The 21,893-nt window shown below is 38.5% G+C and overlaps 1 protein-coding gene across 2 annotated transcripts in view; it reads right to left on the reverse strand.

Moving 5' to 3' along the window:
- The window catches only part of SPPL3 (signal peptide peptidase like 3), a 142,463-nt gene that overhangs the window by 24,759 nt on the left and 95,811 nt on the right, over positions 1–21,893 (reverse strand). For both annotated transcript variants that reach the window (XM_054006177.1, XM_054006176.1), the window contains 4 exons: positions 14,529–14,617; positions 9,901–10,020; positions 5,345–5,423; positions 2,934–3,046 (listed from right to left, as the gene is read on the reverse strand). In XM_054006177.1, coding sequence (XP_053862152.1) covers positions 2,934–3,046; positions 5,345–5,423; positions 9,901–10,020; positions 14,529–14,617 — 401 coding nt within the window. The remainder of the gene's footprint in view (positions 1–2,933; positions 3,047–5,344; positions 5,424–9,900; positions 10,021–14,528; positions 14,618–21,893) is intronic.

Below are 21,893 nucleotides of genomic sequence, written 5' to 3' on the forward strand. Positions count from 1 at the left end.
GCACCTGGCATTGACCACTATCAGTAGACAGGATATTGGGCTGGATGGACCTTTGGTCTGACCCAGTATGGCCATTCTTATGTTCTTATAGGATTTCTATTTAAGTATGTACAATAGAGTACCTGAATTTGAATGTATCTTATTTAAGATGCTAAAGTTAAGCCAATGCATAAACTTAAGTTCAATTAATAAAAACCTTAGTATGTTTGCAGACAATTCACAAACAGGAAGAAGGCTATAATGACTGAATAGTTCACCCAACTCTGCTGTCAAACAAGCGCCTTCTCCTGTTCTAATGAGAGAATAAATGTCCCTCCCTCTGCCCCGCTCTGCCCCCACTCCACCCCTTCCATGAGGCCCCGTTCCTGCCAGGCCTCTTCCCATCCCTTCCCCGCCCCAATTCCAACCCCTTCCCCAAAGTCCCTGACCCAACTCCGCCCCAATTCCAACCCCTTCCCCAAATACCCGCCCTGGCCCCACCTCTTCTCTGCCTCCTCCCCTGAGTGCGCCGCATCCCCGCTCCTCCCTCCTGGAAAGTCCTAAGCGGCAGGAAGTGCTGTGAGGTAGGCGGAGGAGCGGGGACATAGCGCACTGGGGGGAGAGGAAGAAGGGCAGGGTGAGGGGAGCTTGGCTGCCGGTGGGTGCAGAGCACCCACTAATTTTTCCCCGTGGGTGCTCCAGCCCCGGAGCACCCACAGAGTCTGCACCTATGGCGGGCCGCAGGAAATAGCTCCGCGGGCCATAGGTGACCCAGGGGCTGCATGTTTGAGACCCCTACTCTATCCTAAAACATACATATAAGATTAAGACACTAACTAATCCAGTGCTGAGGTGGGACATCAACAATTTATGCTGGATGCTAACAACGTCATGGCAACCCTTCTTTGGTTTATGCTTTGTTGAGTACTTAGCCAGAAAAAGCCCTACATTGTCTCCCCAATACATGCAAAGCTGGAGGTCTCTTACACTACTAAGGTAGTGTTACTTTATTGACAGCATCTAACACAATGGGGCCCTGGCCACAACTACCTCCCCTCAACCAGTACCAACTTGTTCTAGAGTGAATGCAGAAGAGAGTAACTAGTCTAGTTCACTAAAGAAACAGAGCCCTTTCTGCTTCCATCAACTTGCACATGCAAACCAAAACAAGTGGCTGGGCAACAGCAGATTGTTCCACTAGCCTGTCTTCAGAAGTATAAATTGACAGAATGTGAATCAGGCCATCTAAAAGTGACAAGACCTTATAATACAACTACAAGAGAGATTACAGCAGTTAGAAAATGGATAAAATAGGCTATTCAATGTCTGTCCCCTTCCTTATCATCAGATCTTCTTCTACCAGTACCAATTTCAGATAGCTCCGTTCTTCCGATTATTTCTTAGATGACCAAGTACAGTCTCGCAACTTTTGTCTTGAAGCATGAAACAAGTTATAGCAAAGTGATTTCACTGAACAAACCTGAATACAACTTAAATTGCCTCACACTTCTCATTAAACATTTGTGTGGGTGAGGTTTTACCTTTTGCCAGCAGTAGGGCACTTCAGGAAGGAAGGTTTTACTTAAGTGTTTTGACTTATAAGTACCATAGTCTACATACATCAGTTCAAAAAAATCAACATGAATGGTAGGAATCAGCTCGAAATCAGAACTGATTTTGAGAGATGTTAAAAGGCCAAGCACTCTTCAGCTGCTTCCTTATCAAGAAACCACTCCACTAGATGAGATTAGAGAATGTAATCACAGAGGCAGAAACGAGATTTTAATCTTTTGTCTGAGGAGGTATTTAATATCTCTCTGCCAGATAAACTGTTATAAGCAAATCTCCTTACTGTTTTACAATGTATACTTACAGAAATTAAATCTTTCTTTTGAAACAAAAATTCACAAATTATGATCTAAGGACCATTGGTGGTCCAGGAAGTACGCTGATTTGCAGAAAACTATCTGGACACATGGTGCTGACTTTCCTCTTTGTTTTCAGCTGCTAAATTGCATTCAATGCATCTTTAGATATTTATAATCACTTTCCTAGCATTATTTTTCCATGTAATCAGTTGCTGAAATTGCCACTGGGATGTTATTCTATCATGGATGTAAAAAGGGAGGTGCTCCAGATAATCACAAATGGGTGGGTAGAAGTCTATTGAGATGTGATCTATGCCATGAAAAAGTTTGAGAATTCATTTTAAAACTATGTGAAAAATAAAATCAGGTCTACTAGCCTTAGACTGTCTGACCCTTTACTCGAGACACGTCTCCAGGAGCAGGAAATGTTCATGTATTAAACAGTTAAACAAAATTAAAACACTATCCCAAAAATCTGTATAATTTACTCAAAATCAGAGGCACTGAAAAAAGAGATACTCAGAGAATGAAGGAGGAAAGAATTGTGTGGAGTGATCACTTGTATATTTAAGCAGAAATCTCACTTTCTTAACTATTAACACTGAGGCTACAACTTTGCCACTCCTGGCCAGACCAGTACAAACACCATTTGCTGGTGGAAGGCAGGAAAGAGTCAATTCAGTCCCTTTTCTTCACACATAGTAGAATCCTTCCATTATTGATAGACACTAATCGTCTTCACTAGCTCACATTGATTTAAAGTGGCTTGTGTTGCTGCCCACTGGGATAGTTTTCCCTTAAAGGTATCCAGAAGTATAAAGGAGTTCTCGGTTAGAGGTGTTAATTATAAAAAATCCTGTTTTGCAAACAGACAAAACCCCACCACATTATTGCAATGTGAGTTAAGTGAACAACTGTACAGACTCTCCATTAGCTTGCCACATACTTTACAAAGGTTTGCCAAGTGCAATGTAACATTTTACTTGTATGACTCAGGAAGGCATCAATGCTAGCAAATTTCACCAGGGTCCTGGCTTGGGCAGTAAATATATAAACTGGGACTTGTCCCACATTTCACATACTTACCATCCATGAGGAGCCAGTGGCCAGTTAGGACCCAGATAAGGACAAGCATAACAGACAGGGAGAATGAGAGCAGCTCAGCAGCAGTGAAACGTCCACAACAGCCAAAGGAAATCCTGGAAACAACACACCATGTTAGTTCAAAGATTTAATGATTTCCATTTAAAGAACAGAAAAACCTCTGGCTCTGTTTGGACGAGGCTCATAAGTAGTAATATTAATGAAAGATGTCAGAGAGAAGTTCTCTTTGCCAGAAAATAGGTACCAAAGGCAGCAACAATAAAGGCTTTCTCCACATTTAAATAACTTGCCTAAATCGTGAAGTGGAGGGATGAAAGGGTTAGTCTATGTCTGTGTACATGGATTTAAATCCAAGCAGTTTAAATCACTGATTTTAATCATTATTTAAATCAGCAAGCAGGACACCTTGATTTAAATCCATTTTAATCCTGTTTTACATTTGTATATAGCTATTTTCCTGAAGAAAGATTTATTCTCATTGATTAGTAAAGATTAAAACATGTTTATTTGCAACTAAATATAACCTTTACACTAAATTTGGTGCTTCATTTTGCTGAACAGGTAGATACACTATATCCACACATTTATTTAAGCAATTATATAGTTTAATTTACATTTATTCAGATTCTTAATTTTTACATATTTTATGTTAGAAATTGGTAACAATGCATTTCAAATTTACTAGATTTACTTTTTACTTGTGATTTGTATCTACTTGAATAGAAATTAGAATTCACTTAAAATACATACAAAACCAATTTTAAAATGCTTTTTTATTAAAAGATGATCTCTAATGTGTTGGATGCATTAAAAAGTTTAGCATTTACAGCTAATTACTAATCAAATGAAGTTTCTGTAGTTAGTAAGTAGAAATTATTATTTCTGGTCATCATGTACTTCAAGATTTTAGAACTAGCACATCTCATACGCTCACAGATAATTTTATTAATAAATTGGAAGAGGAAAAAAAAAGCTCTCTGATTTTTCAGTTCCCAATTGGTTTCTTAACTTTGAATTAACTAGTAATTGAACTAACTGATTAAAGTGAAATGAAGAAAATATTCTCTCTGAACACACGCAGAACAGTAGATAAATAGATTTATTTTAATCTCTCTATTTATCAAGTATCAAAAGTAGGTTTAGCACTTCAACAAATGCTTGCTTCAGGTGCTTGACCAGGTCAGAGGTCTGACTTTCTTTAAAACTTCAGAAGCAAACATGTACTATTTACCTTAAAAAAACAAATTTACTATACTAAATTAAAATCTTTTAAAAATTAGGCCTTAACACAGGTTGTCATAATTTCAAATTTATTTTTTAGAGAAGTTTATTCTAAAAATAAACCTGTATTTAATTTAAATAAACTGATTTGAATCACAAAAAATCAGCAATTTTTATCCATCCTGGTCTATGTCCATTTAATTCTTGGCTCTTCTGCTGAAACTTATCAGGGTTGACTATCAACTGGGGAGGGATAGCTCAGTGGTTTGAGCATTGGCCTGCTAAACCCAGAGTTGTAAGTTCAATCCTTGAGGGGGGCCCACTTAGGGATCTGGGGCAAAATCAATACTTGGTCCTGCTAGTGAAGGCAGGGGGCTGGACTTGATGACCTTTCAAGGTCCCTTCCAGTTCTAGGAGATAGGATATCTCCATTAATTCAATTCAATTCAAAACTGGTACTGAATATGATGGTTTTGCAATAAGGACTCCTGTCCGCAAGACCATTTTTAAAAGGGCATTAAACAGCTGTCATTCATGTTAAGGTGGCTCTTGCATGGTCACTATAGTCTTTGAAACCTCTAGAGTTAATAGAACAGGAGTACTTGTGGCACCTTAGAGACTAACAAATTTATTAGAGCATAAGCTTTCATATATTTCCTCAATATATGTTCCATTCTATATGCATCCGAAGAAGTGGGCTGTAGTCCATGAAAGCTTATGCTCTAATAAATTTGTTAGTCTCTAAGGTGCCACAAGTACTCCTGTTCTTTTTGCGGATACAGACTAACATGGCTGCTACTCTGAAACCTGTCTCTAGAGTTAATGACCATAATGCAACTGTGCTAGCTTAATATAAAAGTCCAACCTCAGTTCCTAAACACAATGAAATCTCACCCAAAGCAAGCCAAAACTTTTGAAAAACACTGAAGAACACTAATCCCCTGCAATAGTATCATATTTCCCATGCTGGCAAGTGTGCATGACAGAAATTGTGCTTCCCAGCTTCAAAGTGGGAACATGGTTTTGGCAAAGAGAACCAGAACTATACAAACAATCTGCACTAGAGCCCTGGAGTTAGTGCTAGTAGCAGTGACCCCAGTTAAAAAAAAATCTCATTAAGAGAAATAAATGCAGCATACAAAAGAAAAACAAAAGATTTATCAAGTCCTTACTTGTTTTGAGGAGAACAAGGTCGTGTTAAATACTGGCACATCGGGAGCAGAAGGAAAGCAAAGGCTATTGTTGCAAGGACTAGACAAAGAGAAAATGTAACATTAGTACATACAGATCCATTTTCTACTGTGTGCAAACAGCTCCCAGTTTGAGAAAGCTTTGTGACAATGTCTTAGTATATACTACAGCATTTAAAGGAAAAACCGTTTAAGGCTAAGATTTCTTTTGCAGGACTTTTATAAATGAAATGTGCAAATAAGTTCACACTTCAATTTACTATCAACTAAGATGATACAATTAAAAAACGTCACAGAGGAAAACACACGGATTGCCATTTTTCTTAATAGTCTTCAAGTCACTTGGGGCCACATTCAGAGAAGCAAAATACTGTGTCCAATTATTCCAACAGTCAGCCATAACAGAAAAAGATACATTACAATCTGGTTATGAAACACTCCCAAAATGCTGCATCAACACGGACTATTCTAAAGCCCCAATCCTCCTATCACTAAAACAATGAATAGTCTCACTGACAGTACTCCCATGGGTCAACAAGCTCATGCACAAGTGCAAACGGTTAGGGCCTAAACAGCGAATAAACTCTGCTATAGGGTTAGCTTCAGACCATCTAAACCTGTTTCACTCAACCTATTGTCCTCATTCAATCATGTTTTAAGGGTAGATTTCAGGGTAGCATAAAATCTTCCCATCCGCAGTGAGTTTAAGTCTAGCAATAAAAACCACAGTCAACTATACCAACAGACCTAAATTCTGATTTCAGCATTAACTTGTTCTGAAAATCTGAGTTGCTCTAGCTACCTCAGGACTATTTCAAGGTTGTTTGCTTTTTTCTGAACTTAAATAATGTTACTTTTTCTTTTCCACATTTTACTCAGAACTCTTTATCCATTACTAAAAATGAGAAAAAACTATCGAAGTACAACTTAAAACAAGAATTAGAAATGGAAGTTGAGAATTCAAAAATGTATATCAAATGTTATAGTAATCTGTAATAGTATAGTAATCCACATTTTTAGTAATTCGCTATATAGTAATCCACATTTTTTACTTATGTTTCCAACAATGAAGCAAGTTTATTATAAAAACCTATACCAAAGTGCTCACAGATACCTAATATTTTACAAATTTTCACAAACTTCTAAATTTTCTATGGAGTATATTTATCTTATCAGCACAGCTGCAAAAGTTTAACAGTTATTGATATATGTCTATATTTATAATACATTCATTTTTCTTTCAACTAAACACTGTCTTTTAGCACCACAGAATCTAATTCAGGATCAAATACCTCACAAATCAAAACGTGATTCTAAAGTTAAAGCACCACACAAAATTACATCAAGTGATGTTTTAAAGAGTGAGGGAATGTGTAAAGAATGACATGTCAGCAGCACTTATGCAGTTTTTAGAACTGCTGTGGTAAAAGAGGATTGCAACAGCAATGGAAGAATTCCTCCATTTTACCCCATCACTTTTAGGTGTAGCAGACAAACTACATGTTCTTTTATTCTCTCCTTTAAGCACCTTTTAGGAGACAATTTTCTTCTTCCAATTAAGATGCGTAATGGAATAAAAGATTCTCTTTAGTGCATAGCTTAAATCAATACAGCAATGTTTGGAAAAAGTCAATTGACAAAAGGGAGTCCTGTTGTAACTTCCTACACGTAAAGTTTCACTCATATCAAATTTTGCAACTACCACCACATAATTCAATATAATGTTAAAGTTGTAAAATTACTTAGGGAGGAAAAAGTCTTTAATCCTACCAAAAAGAAAAAGTGCTTGTTCATAGCAATGGGCCCACAGAAAACTAAATGTGTTTCAGGAGAAAGGAAGATCTACATTTCTCCACCCTAATAAGGATCTCCATGCTGATGTGTAGTTTCAATAGCAAATTCTGCAACATAAGGGACAGTATCCTCCATAAGGCAAGACCAATGAATAGAACAGTAACTCCATCACAAAAATAAATGGCTTCAGGGAAATAATTGTCCCAATACCATTTACCCCATTAGATTCATCCAACAAGAACAAAACAGAAGAATCCACCACCACCCTCAATCTACATCCCCAAACATAATATAGCCTATATATACACATTACATTGCAAATAAAGTGACAAATATCAGGAAAAAAATTCTAAAGATGAAAAGGGATTAACATGCTGCAATAAAATAACATCAAGGAAGGGAACAGTAGCCTACATAAAGTAGAGCGGACAAGAATCAACAATTAAGGGAAAGGGTTTATGACCCAAGTGCCATATAAAGTTACCCAATACTGTAAAAAAAAAGTTTTAACTGATGAGGTCACAGAAGGGTTTTTAAAATCCCCTCTTCACAGAATCAGCTTCAGGGTAGAGGACGACAATTTTTGCTGTGCATAGCATACTCATGGCTCCGCCAAACGGGAGCAGTAGGAAGCACCTTCTTACTGATATCTTGATCAGCAAACTGTGTTCTGAAGAACTGCAGAAGTAGGGCCAAAAGGCCACTATAAATTTTTTCTGAAGTCAAAGTGTTGACATTTACTTGTATGCAAAAAATCTAAGCTAAAGCAATTTCTGAATTCTTAGAAGATGTAGCCTGCAAAGTTGAGAGGCTTGTTGGCCTGCAATTCATTGATTTTAAAATATATTTGTAATGCTCTAATCAATAAAAATCGGCAAAGGGAAATGTGGAGAATTAGGACTAAGTTAATATTTTGTTATTTATGCATTACACTTAAAGGAAACTATCCCTACGCCAAGGAGTTTACAGTCATGGTTAGATAAAATTTGCCAGGACACAGAAAGCAGGAACAGCCAAAAGGGTGAAAATGTGAAGGGGTGGTACTGCCATAGTACAAAGTCATATGGTTACTTATTTGCTTTTTATTTTATTTACAATGGTTACCAAGTTAAATTTTTATACACATTCATTCAAAATGTACAAAAATCAAAGTCATAGAAATGTAGCGTTGGAAGGGACCTTGAGAGGTCTTCTAGTTCAGCCCCCAGTGCTGAGGCAGGACCAAATATATCTAAACAATCCCTGACAGGTGTTTGTCTAACCTGTTCTTAAAAACCTCCAATGATGGAGATTCCACAACCTTCCTTGGAAGCCTATTTCAGAGTTTAACTATCCTTGTAGTTAGAAAGTTATTCCCAATATCTAACTTAAATCTCCTTGCTGCAGGTTAAGCCCATTACTTCTTGTCCTACCTTCAGTGGACTTGGAGAACAATTGATCACTGTCCTTTTTATAACAGCTCTTAACATATAACCACCCCCATCCACTAGCCAGCAATCTTGCCAAAAAAGGACATTAGGCTAGTTTGGCATGATTTGTTCTTGACAAATCCATGCTGGCTGGCTATTCCTTATAACCCTATTACCCTCCAAGTGCTTACAAACTGTAATAATTTGTTCCAGTATCTTTCCAGGTATCCAAGTTAAGCTAAACTGTCTATAGTTTGCTGAGTCCTCTTTGTTCCCCTTTTTAAAGATAGGTATTATGTTTGGGGTTCTCCAGTCCTCTGGGACCTCATCCCTTCTCCATGAGTTCTCAAAGACAATCCCAAATAAGGTTGCTTCAGTTAGTTCCATAACCACCTTAGGGTGAATTTCATCAGGTCCTGACAACTTGAAATACATCTAACTTAACTAAATACTCTCTTTAACCTGTTATTTACCTATTTTGGCTTGCATTCCTTCCCTCTGTGTTGTTAATATTGTGTTAAGACAATTTACGTTTTAAAGTCAAGAATGAAGCAAAATAGAAACCCCTCAGTCTTCTTGATATCATCCATTATCAACTCTCAGTAACATCTGTTATCAACTCTCCCTGTCCACTAAGTAGAGGACCTACAGTTTCTTTCATCTTTCTTTTGCTCCTAATGTATCTATTGAACCTCTTTTTATTGTCTTTTATGTCCCTTGCTTGATGCAACTCATTTTGTGCCTTAGCCTTTCTGATTTTGTCCCAACATGTTTGTGCTTTTCTTTTGACCTCATCCATAGCAACATGTCCATGTTTTCACTTTTTGATTTTCAGGTCATGAAAAAGCTCCCTGTGGAGCCAAACTAGCTTCTTACTATTTTTCCTCAGGATGGTTTGCTGCTGTGCCTTCAATATTAAACAAGGATAAACAACAAAAACAATAGGGAAAAGACCAAAAGAACGCTCTGAAATGAAAAGCATTGAGGAAAAATAAAAATAAAAATATAAAAGTCTGGATTCTGAAGCATTGGATTCTGAAGTTATCCACAGTTACGGGCATTAATTTATAATTTACACTTACATTTTATTTCTAAAAGTTCCTTCCACATCTCCCCAAAAATTGGCCAATTCATCATTCAAATGATTTATCAGACTCTTTAAAATAGTGTAAGTATAGAAATACAACCCTTGAGAGTTGTCAGGTCATAACATATTTTTCATATACTTGGATCACATGATCCATAAATGCATTTCAATTCGTAGTGACAAGACTCAGAATGCTTAACATTTCCTGTTTGAGACTGATGAACATGAATAGAAGAGAATGTAGTCACCTGCTGTGCATATCGTAAAGACTACTTGAACTGAATCAAAGAAGAAGAACATGACTAGGAGAGAAACAGACGCTCCAATCGGAAGGAACAGTGCCTGGGTGGAATCAATGGTCTGGATACCTGCAGGAGAAAGAAATAACAGGTTTCATTTATGGGATTTCTCAGCACACATACTAAGATAGCATAGCCTATTTATATCCTCTCCTAGTCTGTTTTTGTATTCCATCTCCCAGACATATTCAAGGACTCTATAGAGAATTTGGTCATTATACTGCTGACTCAAAAATACGGATTCTGAGATATCCATTTACTTTCAAAGAAATGCATCAGGGCCCAGCTACAGTACTGAATGCAAAGATGCTTCTTCAACTAAGACTTACCACTCTTTCATAGGGACTAGGTAAAGAACAGCAGCAGACTTATCCTGCTCTGTGGCGCTCAGGGAGAGGGATGGGTGGGGAATTGTGGCAGTCTGTGCTCAGGATATTGTTTGTGACTATCAAGAAATGACAGAAGGTTTAGCATTCATTGTGGTAATGTGATTCCCAATCCCATCTCATGTTTACCATACTATTTACCTTAATCTAGACAAAATCTAGGGGGGAGGGATAGCTCAGTGGTTTGAGCATTGGCCTGCTAAACCCAGGGTTGTGAGTTCAATCCTTGAGGGGGCCACTTGGGGATCTGGGGCAAAATCAGTACTTGGTCCTACTAGTGAAGGCAGGGGGATGGACTCGATGACCTTTCAAGGTCCCTTCCAGTTCTAGGAGATAGGATATCTCCATTTATTTATTTAAAGAAATGGTGTTATATCAGTGGCTCAAACTTTTTTACTGGTGACCCGTTTCACATACCAAACCTCTGAGTGCAACCCCCCTTTATAAATTAAAAATACTTTTTTTATATATTGAACACCATTATAAATGCTGGAGGCAAAGTGGGATTTGGGGTGGAGGTTAACAGCTTGCGACCCCCCACATGTAATAACCTCGCCACCCCCTGAGGGGTCCCAACCCCCCAGTTTGAGAACCCCTAAGATACTGCATCTGGATGAAATGTGGGCTTCCCCCATGAAGTAAAGGAGAACAAGTGAGGGCTGGAGGCGCAGATCTTGAACCCCAGCATCTTTGGCATAATCCAGTACCCAGGCATGGGTGCTGGGGGTGGCGCACGAATGACCAATAAAACGGCATCCCAAAGTCCTTAAAATCCTAAAAACTACTACTGCTAACAGAAAAACTACTACAAAAAAATAAAGTAACTATATACAGAAATAAAACAGTCTTTTTCTGCATTTTAGAGAAGTGTGTCACAAGAGATGAGAGAACGGAAGAGGTTTCAACTCGGACTACGTGATGGTGAGAAAGAACTGAGGGCGCAGTCAGTCTGCCCTGCCCTTTATTGCCTCGGACAAAACCATGAGGTGGAACAAGGGCACATGCGTGGACCAACGGACACTACTATTTTAAAAATCTCTGGCTCTGAACACATGCATATGACCCTCAGTGGAATACAATACAGAACATCACTCAAAGAAGAACTATCTGGGTAAAGAAACAACATTCTTGATGAAAAACTGGTCTTCAATGCAATATTGACAAAACAGAAAGTAATGGGTGCACACCCAGTGTAACATCATAGCTGTGTCCCCAAAATGATTACAAATATTGCAACGTGCAGAATCAGGTAGAATTACAGGATTTTAAAGGTGAGGTTTTAAGGCTGATGTACTGTACATCAGAGAGCATAAGAATGATTATTTTAATTTTGGAAGTTATGTTTGAATAGATTGCTCATTCAGATATATTGTCAAGTATCAGAGGGGTAGCCGTGTTAGTCTGAATCTGTAAAAAGCAACAGAGGGTCCTGTGGCACCTTTAAGACTAACAGAAGTATTGGGAGCATAAGCTTTCGTGGGTAAGAACCTCACTTTTTCAGATGGAAGTGTCTTGCATCTGAAGAAGTGAGGTTCTTACCCACAAAAGCTTATGCTCCCAATACTTCTGTTAGTCTTAAAGGTGCCACAGGACCAGATATATTGGTATCACTAGTCAAGATTTCCATGCTTCAAAACACATTAATCTCACATGAAAATTTAAACCAACAACTTAGTTTTCAGTCACCAACATTTCAGTGTCCTTACCAAAAAAAGCATCAGAAGGTAAGACCTATCAATAATAGCCACAGAAGCAATGTCATCCACATTACATAACTGTTTACTGTAAACCCCAAGGATCTGTAATTTCAAAACAGCTGGCATAGTCAAACAGAAAAATTAAAGAATCCAGTTGTTTTGAATCTAGAAGGACCTATGAATTCCCAAGTTCTAATTGTGGCTCTAATAATTGCCTTGTTCAAGGCAAGCGAGAATATAATTTGTGTGCATTTCAATTTCCCATATTACAATGGTTACATACCATAACCCACCTGAAAGGGTTGTTATAGGAATTAATATTTATAAAGTGCCCTGAAGATGGAAAGCATTTGTACAAGCACTAAGCATTTGTAATAATGTGTAGAAAGATATTGTTGATTTTGTGAAGGCCAAAACTATAACAGGATTCAAAAAGTGAACTAGGTAAGTTCATGGAGGATAGGTCCATCAGTGGTTATTAGCCAGGATGGGCAGGGATGATGACTCCATCCTCTGTTTGCCAGAAGCTGGGAATGGGCAACAGGGGATGGATCACTTGATGATTACCTGTTCTGTTCACTCCCTCTGGGGTACCTGGCATTGGCCACTACCAGAAGATAGGATACTGGGCTAGATGGACCTCTGGTCTGACCCAGTATGGCCATTCTTATGTTATGACATAGAAGTTGCAAGGCATCTGAAACAGCCTTCTCAGTGCTTGCTATCAACTCAGTGCTCCAATCAACTGTAATCTATTAGGAAAGGCGTCAGGCAGCTTCTGAGAGACAGTTTTTCTGTCCTCAAACGCCTAGATGTTAAGAGCTCTGCAGGGTACACTTCTTCCTTGGAGCTGTAATGGATTAGGATGAAATGTAGGCAAGGCCATATCATGATTCACATAAAATACAATATGTTTAAGGCCTAAACTTAGGCAGACAGCTGACCATTATTCTGTGAGAAAAAACACATGGCTCCAAACAAGACAGACAAAGAAGCTCCCTATTCTTCTCTTGTGGCAGAATAAAGCACTATGAAGAAAAAAGTGTCTTTGATGCTCTCCTGATTATCAATGGATTAAACTAATTTGGAATATGGCATTCTTATTTCAAAATAAGAGTATATATACATAATGAATTCATCAGGAATAGTTATTCCAGAATGACTCCCCATGTAGATAGGCTCTTTAAATATTTGTTCTACTTCTTTATCTGTTACTAGGAGTCATTATCAAGACTGAAAGTACATGTAGGCTCTTCAGGTATAGAAAGAAAACAGGCAACAAGGATGAGACTATATTAAAAAAACAGAACAAATGTGAGAGCATGCACAGCTAGTATCACCCAGTAAAACCCTTTGTCTCAGATGCTACATTGATGGGGAACATACAAGTACATGAATAAATGTGAACTAAGTTCCTCCAAACTGAACTGCTTAACAGCAGACAAGGGTGCCACCCTGAAAGTAATAACATCTTTTAAAATCAGAGCTATATACACCACAGACCTTAACTAAATTGCTGTGTCAGAACAGTTAATTTACCAATTTCCCTTAAAATGTGACTATCTGGCCTATGTGGGGTATTGTAAATTATTTTTTGGAAACCTACTGGCTCAAAATTTTACATTCTGTAAAGAGCTGAGAAGGGACTCAAAGTCAGCCTCTTTTGAGCTCCAGGGAGCAATAATAAAGCCAAGGGGTTCAGCGCATCTTGCTTGGGCCCATCCCATTTTAGCAGAGCAACTTACTTGTATCCTAAATATCACCCAAAGCCCATGTAAAGTTAGATTCTTATTCACTCACCCCCTTTTTGCTTTAAGAATTAACCCCATATTTTAAAGGGGACATGGTAGCACTGCGCATTAACTCTCAACCTCTAACAATTTAAGTAAAGACACGCAGGTTGGAATACAGAATCACGCAACATAGCATTACTGCTTTGCCAAACAAGACCAGATTTTAAAATGTGGACTGGGATTCAAGAGATCTGGGCTGTAGTCTCAGTTCTATCATTCTTCCTGTGTGTCTTTGGACAAGTTATTTGACCTCTGTGTAAAACTGAATAATATTTCCCCATGTCTTAAGTAAATTTGAGGGTAAATTCATCAATGCTTCTGACATACTCAGGTACTTTATAGTGATGAACATCACAGAAAAGCATGTAATTTAATTACAATCTATTTTTAATACTAACTGTTCAAAAGAACTAAGAAGAGAAGTCTTCCACCTCTATCACAACTGTGAAGCATGCAATAGCGTACATATGAATGTTTTGAATTCTTTGTGTCTATGGGCATATTTGATAACAGCACCATGGGGCTCCCAGTTCATAAGTCTGCACGTCAGATTGGCTTACACAGAATGTTTTCACTACATCATAAGAATTCAAGCAGCACAGGGCAAGAACATAAAACATGATAAATTCCTGAATGCAGCATACTAGCTTGGCCAATGGGAAGACAGGAAGGACTAACATGAGCAGTTGGAGACTACTTACTGTTATTGGTGCTATTGCCATTGAAAGACCCAGGTGAGCTGCTGCTGTCTTTCTCTTTGTCTTGATTCTCAAAGTCCATGTTAAGAGACCTGCAAGAAACAAAGCAAATTCTTAATACTCAAGTTTCAAACTCCCATTGAGGTTCATTGTTTGTTTTATAGTTATTTCACAGATAATCAATAGGATACGTAATACCAGGGTACAAATCTATAGTAATGACAGAGTAGCTCGCACGGTTGGAATGGCATTATATGCAAAAGAAAGCATAGAGTCAAATATAGTAAAAAATCTTAAATGAATCAAATACTACAACAATCTCTATTGATAGAAATGCCATGCTTGAATAATAAGAGTATAGCAGTAGGAATAGGCAACTGACCACCGAACCAAGAGGTGACGGTGATAGATAAATACTCAGGGAGATTAGAGAGGATGCAGAGGGGGGAAAAAAAAAGGCAGAAAACCCAATAATAATGGAGGATTTTAAGTATCCCAATACTGACTGGGAACATGTCACCTCATGACAGGATGCAGAGATAAAATTTCTAGACACCATTAATGACTGCTTCTTGGAGCAGCTAGTCCTGGACCCCACAAGAGGAGAGGCAATTCTTGATTTAGCCCTAAGGGGCTGACAGGATTTGGTCCAAGAGGCGAATATAGCTGAACAACTCACTAATAGCGACCATAATGTAATAAATTTTAACATCCTTGTATGGGGGAAAATACCAAAGAAATCCTTAACTTCAAAAAGGGAACTACACAAAAAATGAGGCGACTAGTCAAATTGAAGTTAAAAGGAACAGTCACAAGAGTGAAATGCCTGCAAGCTGAATGGAAACTTTTTAAACACACCATAATAGAGGCTCAGACTATATGTATAACCCAATAAGTAAAAAAAGTAATAGGACTAAAAAATGCCATGATGGCTAAACAGAGTGAAAGAGGCAGTTAGAGACAAAAAGATATCCTTTAAAAATTGGAAGTCAAATCCTACAGACGAAAGTAGAAAGGAGCATAAACTTTGGCAAGTCAAGTGTAAAAGTATGATTAGGTAAGCCAAAAAATAATTTGTAAAACAACTAGCAAAAGACAAAAATTAACAGCAAAAATTGTTTTAAGCACATCAGAAGCAGGAAGCCTTCCAAACAATCAATCAGTGGGGCCACTGGATGATTGAGGCATTAAAGGAGCACTCATTAAGACAAGGTGGCTGTGGAGAAGCTAAATTAATTCTTGCATCACTCTTCACTGCAGAGTATGTGAGGGAGACTCCCACACCTGAGCCACTCTTTTTAGGTGACAAATCTGAACAACTGTCCCAGACTGAGCTGTCAATAGAGGATGTTTTGGAACAAACTGATAAATTAAACAGTAATAAGTCATCGGGACCAGACGGTATTCACCCAAGAGTTCTGAAGGAACTCATATGAAACTGCAGAACTACTAACTGTGATATATAACCTATTGGTTAAATCAGCACTGTACCAGATGACTGGAGCTAATGTAATGCCAATTTTTTAAAAAGGCTCCTGACTATTACAGGCCAGTAAGCCTAACTTCAGAATCAGTCAAATTGGTTGAAACTGTAGTAAAGAATAGAATTCAGGCACACAGATGAACAAAATATGCTGGGGAAGAGTCAACATAGCTTTTATAAAGGGAAATCAGGCATCACCAGTCTATTAGAATTCTATGAGGGGTTCAACAAACATATGGACAAGGGTGATCCAGTGGATACAATGTACCTGGACTTTCAGAAAGACCTTGACAAGGTCCCTCATCAAAGGCTCTTAAGCAAAGTAAGTGCAGCGCAGTCCGCAGTGCCAGGACAGGCAGGAAGCCTGCCTCTGCACCCTAGCTGCGCCACTGACTGGGAGCCACCGGAGGTAAGTCTGCACCCCAATCCCCTGCCCCAGCCCTGAGCCCCACCACAAACCCAGAGCCCCCTCCTGCACCCCAAGCCTCTCATCCCCAGCCCCACTCCAGAGCCTGCACCCCCGGCTCAGAGCTTTGCCCCCCCTCCTGCATCCCAACCCCCTGCCCTAGCCCAGAGCCCCCTCCCACACCCCAAACCCCTCATCCCCTGCTACACTGGGTCAAGGGCATCAACAATTTTCTTCAACTGGGTCACCAGAAAAAAGTTTGAAAACCACTGTGATAGAGGTCTATAAAATCATGAATGGTGTGGAGAAAGTAAGTGTTTATCCTTTCACATAAAACAAGACCAAGGGGTTAGCAAATGAAATTAATAGGCAGAAAGTTTTAAACATAAGGAAGTACTTCTTTAAACAACACACAAATCAACCGGTGGAATGCATTGCCAGGGGATGTTGTGAAGGCCAGAAGTATAACTGGGTTCAAAAAAGATCTAGATAAGTTGATGAAGGATAGGTGCATCAATGGCCATTAGCCAAGATGGTCCGGACACAACCCATATTCTAGGTGTCTCTAAACCTCTGACTGCCAGAGGTTGGGACTGGAAAATCGGATGGATCATTCAAACTGCCCTGTTCTGTTCATTCCTTCTGACACATCTTGCACCAGCCAGTGGACCATTGGTCTCATTCAGTATGGCCATTCTTAAGTCCTTATTTTATTATATAGTTATAAACCCTGATGCAATCTTAACTATGATCGTGTTACTGCTCCATCATAACATACACATCATTTTAGTATTAGCTAGTATTAGCTATGACTATGAGCCACATGCTAGACATACTAATGTACACATCACTCTCACTGACTATGGATGTGCCATCTTAACCTAAGACTGGTCTCCAGTCTATCCTCCTTTGACGAGAGAGCAATAACATCCTCCCTATCACAAAAAAATCAATGTTGGTTTTCTGACTGAGGCACAAGACTGAGTGGCCTGATGCCCCAGTTCTATTCCTGGCTCTGCTACAGACTCCCTGTATGACCTGGGAGAAAAAAAATAATAATCACTTAATCTCTGGTGCCTCAATTTCATATACAAGACGGGATAATACTTATTTGCTTCAGAGTCTGAGAGGCTAAATGAATCAATACTAGGTATTATACTTCCATATATACAAAGACCTGTATGACTGAAATCCCATCTTTTTCCTGTATCATTAATCATTCATGACATTAAAAATTTTACATCTATCAAATCCTTTAGCATCCAAAATTATTGGGCTCCCTGTTGATTATTTCTTAAATCCTGTATACTTTTCAGTTAAGCTAATTATACTGTGTTGTTGAAACCATTTTGGAAATAGTTTTAAATGTCTATAGCCCCAAGTGAGTCACCAAAGCACACACTGTCTAACATGCAGCCAGCCAGTTAAGTTCCTGTCTGAACTGGCAAGGCATCCAAGGTTTAAAATTTCAGTTATGATACCTATCAGACATTTATCTACTTTACACGGAAGTGTACAAAGTGATCGGAATATGAGGAAAGAGTTGAAGTTCTTTGGGATACCATAACACTATTTCCACACAGTTTTTATTTGTTTTCCTTTAACTGTAACCTTAACTTTTGAGTTTTACTTACATTTCCTACCCCCACAATATTGTTATGCATTTCCAACTTTAATGTTGGTTTACAAATAATTTTCTTGGAAATATATTCGGTTTTGCTTGCTTACAGAAAGTTTCTACATAGCCTATAACTTAATTGGCTACATGATTTTATTTAGATGTATACGTAACAAACATGAATGCAGGGAAATTTTTAAACAATTACCACAAATTAATACTATTCAGTTTCACTCACAGGACCTGATGTGTATTCATGGATCCAGGTCAGCTGTAACCCACATAAATATTTGTCATTGTTATGGTTGCTCTTTTTATAAAAAAATGTAGTTACTCTGTTGCCTTAGCTGAGATCAACTTACATTTACCAATTTTGGGCCAAATTCCTTGAAAAAGTGGATCTTTGATTAAGGACCTATTGGGGTCAGCAATAAACCCTACAAGAAAATCCAATCTAGTTCCACATAGAAGTAACACTAATTAAATCTGCAATGACTTCCTCCTATTTTGATATACTGTGTTAATCACTATTTAGTTGCTGACTTATTTTATTCAAAAAGCCATTATTGTGAGAACCACAAAAAGCATTGTGAGAGTTCTAGATTGCTTCTGCAGCAACACTATCCAACAAATACAAAAGCATTTACACAGAGCTTTATTTTTCCAACAGTATAAGCATTAAACTATTCTCAAAGTTGAGCTGTCATCAGTGATCCTGGTGCACAAACAACGAATTTTATTACTTCAGCTCCATTAGAAACAAAGGATTAATTTCAATATTTCCCAAACAGATCAGGGCAAACACACCCTGTTAATTTTTTGTACAACTCTGCAGGTATTAAACACTAACATTTAGTACACACCAATATCTACCTATTGTACTATACAACTATGCAATTTTTAAACAATTCCTTAGCATTGCAGAAAGAAGAACAGGAGTACTTGTGGCACCTTAGAGACTAACAAATTTATTAGAGCATAAGCTTTCGTGGACTACAGCCCACTTCTTCGGATGCAGAAGTGGGCTGTAGTCCACGAAAGCTTATGCTCTAATAAATTTGTTAGTCTCTAAGGTGCCACAAGTACTCCTGTTCTTCTTTTTGCGGATACAGACTAACACGGCTGTTACTCTGAAACTTAGCATTGCAGGAAATTGTGCATTTTCAAACTTTGCACATGTACCAGCTGTTCCTCAGTGAGATCTAGATAAATGTGAAGTCTGAAGTTAACCATGTAGAAAAAAAGGCTTTTCGAGTTTTAAAAATATTTTATTTCTTCTGCTTTGATTACTCAAGAGCACTGAACAGATTTTGTTAAACTCACCTTTAGGCTCAAGCAAAGCATGGAAAAGTTTAACTTCAATTCTATATTCCTGTAAGCCTTATGAATTTAACAGCTAGCTAGTTAACAAAAATACAATATATATCTGACGGGTTGGATCACAGAAACCCCCCTGGGAGTTGCCACCGGATGTGCAAAAGACTACCTCTGCTCCTGTTTTCCCTGCCAGCTCAGGACTCCAGCACCCTGTCTTGCTGAGCCAGACACTCCCGTCTGGCTCCAACACAGACCCAGGGTCTGAATCACTTGCCTCAAAGCTGCAAGTTTACCTGAAAACAGCTCACAGAAATGTGCTTGTCTTTAGCACTCAGATGCCCAACTTCCAATGGGGTCTAAATCCAAATAAATCCGTTTTACCCTGCATAAAGCTTATGCAGAGTAAACTCAAATTGTTCACCCTCTATAACACTGATAGAGAGATATGCACAGTTGTTTGCTCCCTCAGGTATTAATACATACTCTGAGTAAATTACTAAATAAAAAGTGATTTTATTAAATACAGACAGTAGGATTTAAGTGGTTCCAAGTAGTAACAGACAGAACAAAGTAAGTCACCAAGCAAAGTAAAATAAAATGCGCAAATCTATGTCTAATCAAACTAAATACAGATAATCTCACCCTCAGAGATGTTTCAGTAAGTTTTTCTCAGACTGGACACCTTCCAGGCCTGGGCACAATTCTTTCCCCGGTACAGCTCTTGTTGCAACTCAGGTTGATAGCTAGGGGATTCTTCATGATGGCTCCTCTCTCCACTTTGTTCTCTTCCACCCCTTTATATATATTTTGCATAAGGCGGGAACCCTTTGTCCCTCTGGGTTTCCACCCCCCTCACTGGAAAAGCACCAGGTTAAAGATGGATTCCAGTTCAGGTGACATGATCACATGTCACTGCAAGACTTCATTACTCACTTGCCAGCACACACATATACAGGAAGACTCACAGGTAAACCCATCCATCTGCAGACAATGGGAGTCATCAAGATTCCAAACCATCATTAATGGCCCACACTTTACATAATTACAATAGGCCCTCAGAGTTATATTTTATATTTCTAGTTTTTAGATACAAGAGTGGTACATTTATACAAATCAGATGATCACACTCAGTAGATTATATGCTTTGTAATAATACCTTACAAGAGACCTTTTGCATGAAGCATATCCCAGTTACGTTATATTCACTTTTTACCATATTTTTCTAAAACTATCCCAGTTACATTATAGTCACTTGTTATCATGTTTTTATAAAACCATATAGACGGCACAATGTCACAGTATCATAGGGGTAAGTTAAAGTAGTAATAAACCTCTGTTTTTGCATAGAACTTTTTTTACGTAAGATTTTCAGAGACAGATATGGTGTTGCAGTTACATTGCATTTTTCCTTTTTAAACCTTGCTTCGGATCCAAGATAGTTGGTCAAGAATTACAAATAAGTTGTATCTATAAAATTATGTCAAGTTGTGGCACAGTACAGTATTGTTACACTTGTGGTGCAAAGTATGAGGCTGAAGGCAGGGTATCAGTCACCTGAACAGAGGTGACATTACCGAAGCGGGCACGCACTGAAGTGTTTTGCTAAGATTACCACATAGTTATGCTAAATATTAAAGAGAAATTACCGTATATACTTGTTCATTAGCCCGTTCGTTTATAAGCCGACCCTCCAAGATGGATAAGTAAAAAATGGCAAAAGCTGTATGATGCTTTCATAGGCCGACCCCATATTTCAGGGGTGGGCAAACTTTGGCTCCCAGCCCATTGGGATAAGCTGATAGCAGGCCGGGATGTTTTGTTTACCTGGAGCGTTCATAGACACGTAGCTCCTCAACTCCCAGTGGCTGCGGTTTGCCGTTCCCAGCCAATGGGAGCTGCGAGAAGTGGTGCAGGCAAAGGGACATGCTGGCTGCCACTTCCCTCAGCTCCCATTGGCTGGGAATGGTGAACTGCAGCCACTGGGAACTGAGGGGCTCCGTTCCTGCGAATGCTGCAGGTGAACAAAACAATAATGTATTAGATATTCAATTCAACAGAGCTTAAAATTGTCAAATTTTGGTGTAGACCCGTTGATAAGCTGACCCCTGCTCTTTAATGCTTCACTTTTTTACCAAAAAAAATCAGCTTATGAATGAGTATATACTGGTAGTTTATACAAAGTTTTTAAAATATTGTTGCTCGAAGAAATAATCTATTTTCAAAATTTAAACAAAACTGAAAAGAATGGTCTTTTCTTTGTAACTTGATTTTGTTTTCAGCTTTTTAAAAAAAGTTCTCTCCATTCCTCTTTTGAAGTACCCTCCTTGCCCTACACTCTACCTCCCTTTTCCTCATTGCACCCCTCTATGCTCCCATTTTTGCTTCCCTGCTGTCTCCCCCATATTTATATTGCAAGAACAGGCTCACAACACTCCTTCCATTTAAATGCTTCCAGGAATCACTTCAAATCATTGGAGAACCAGCTGAACAAACGCAAATGGTAATTTTCTCAAAAATCAAAATTCTCTTCTTTAAAATGCTATA

Source organism: Malaclemys terrapin, chromosome 16 (assembly GCF_027887155.1).
Source record: "Malaclemys terrapin pileata isolate rMalTer1 chromosome 16, rMalTer1.hap1, whole genome shotgun sequence".
Lineage (NCBI taxonomy): Eukaryota > Metazoa > Chordata > Testudines > Emydidae > Malaclemys > Malaclemys terrapin.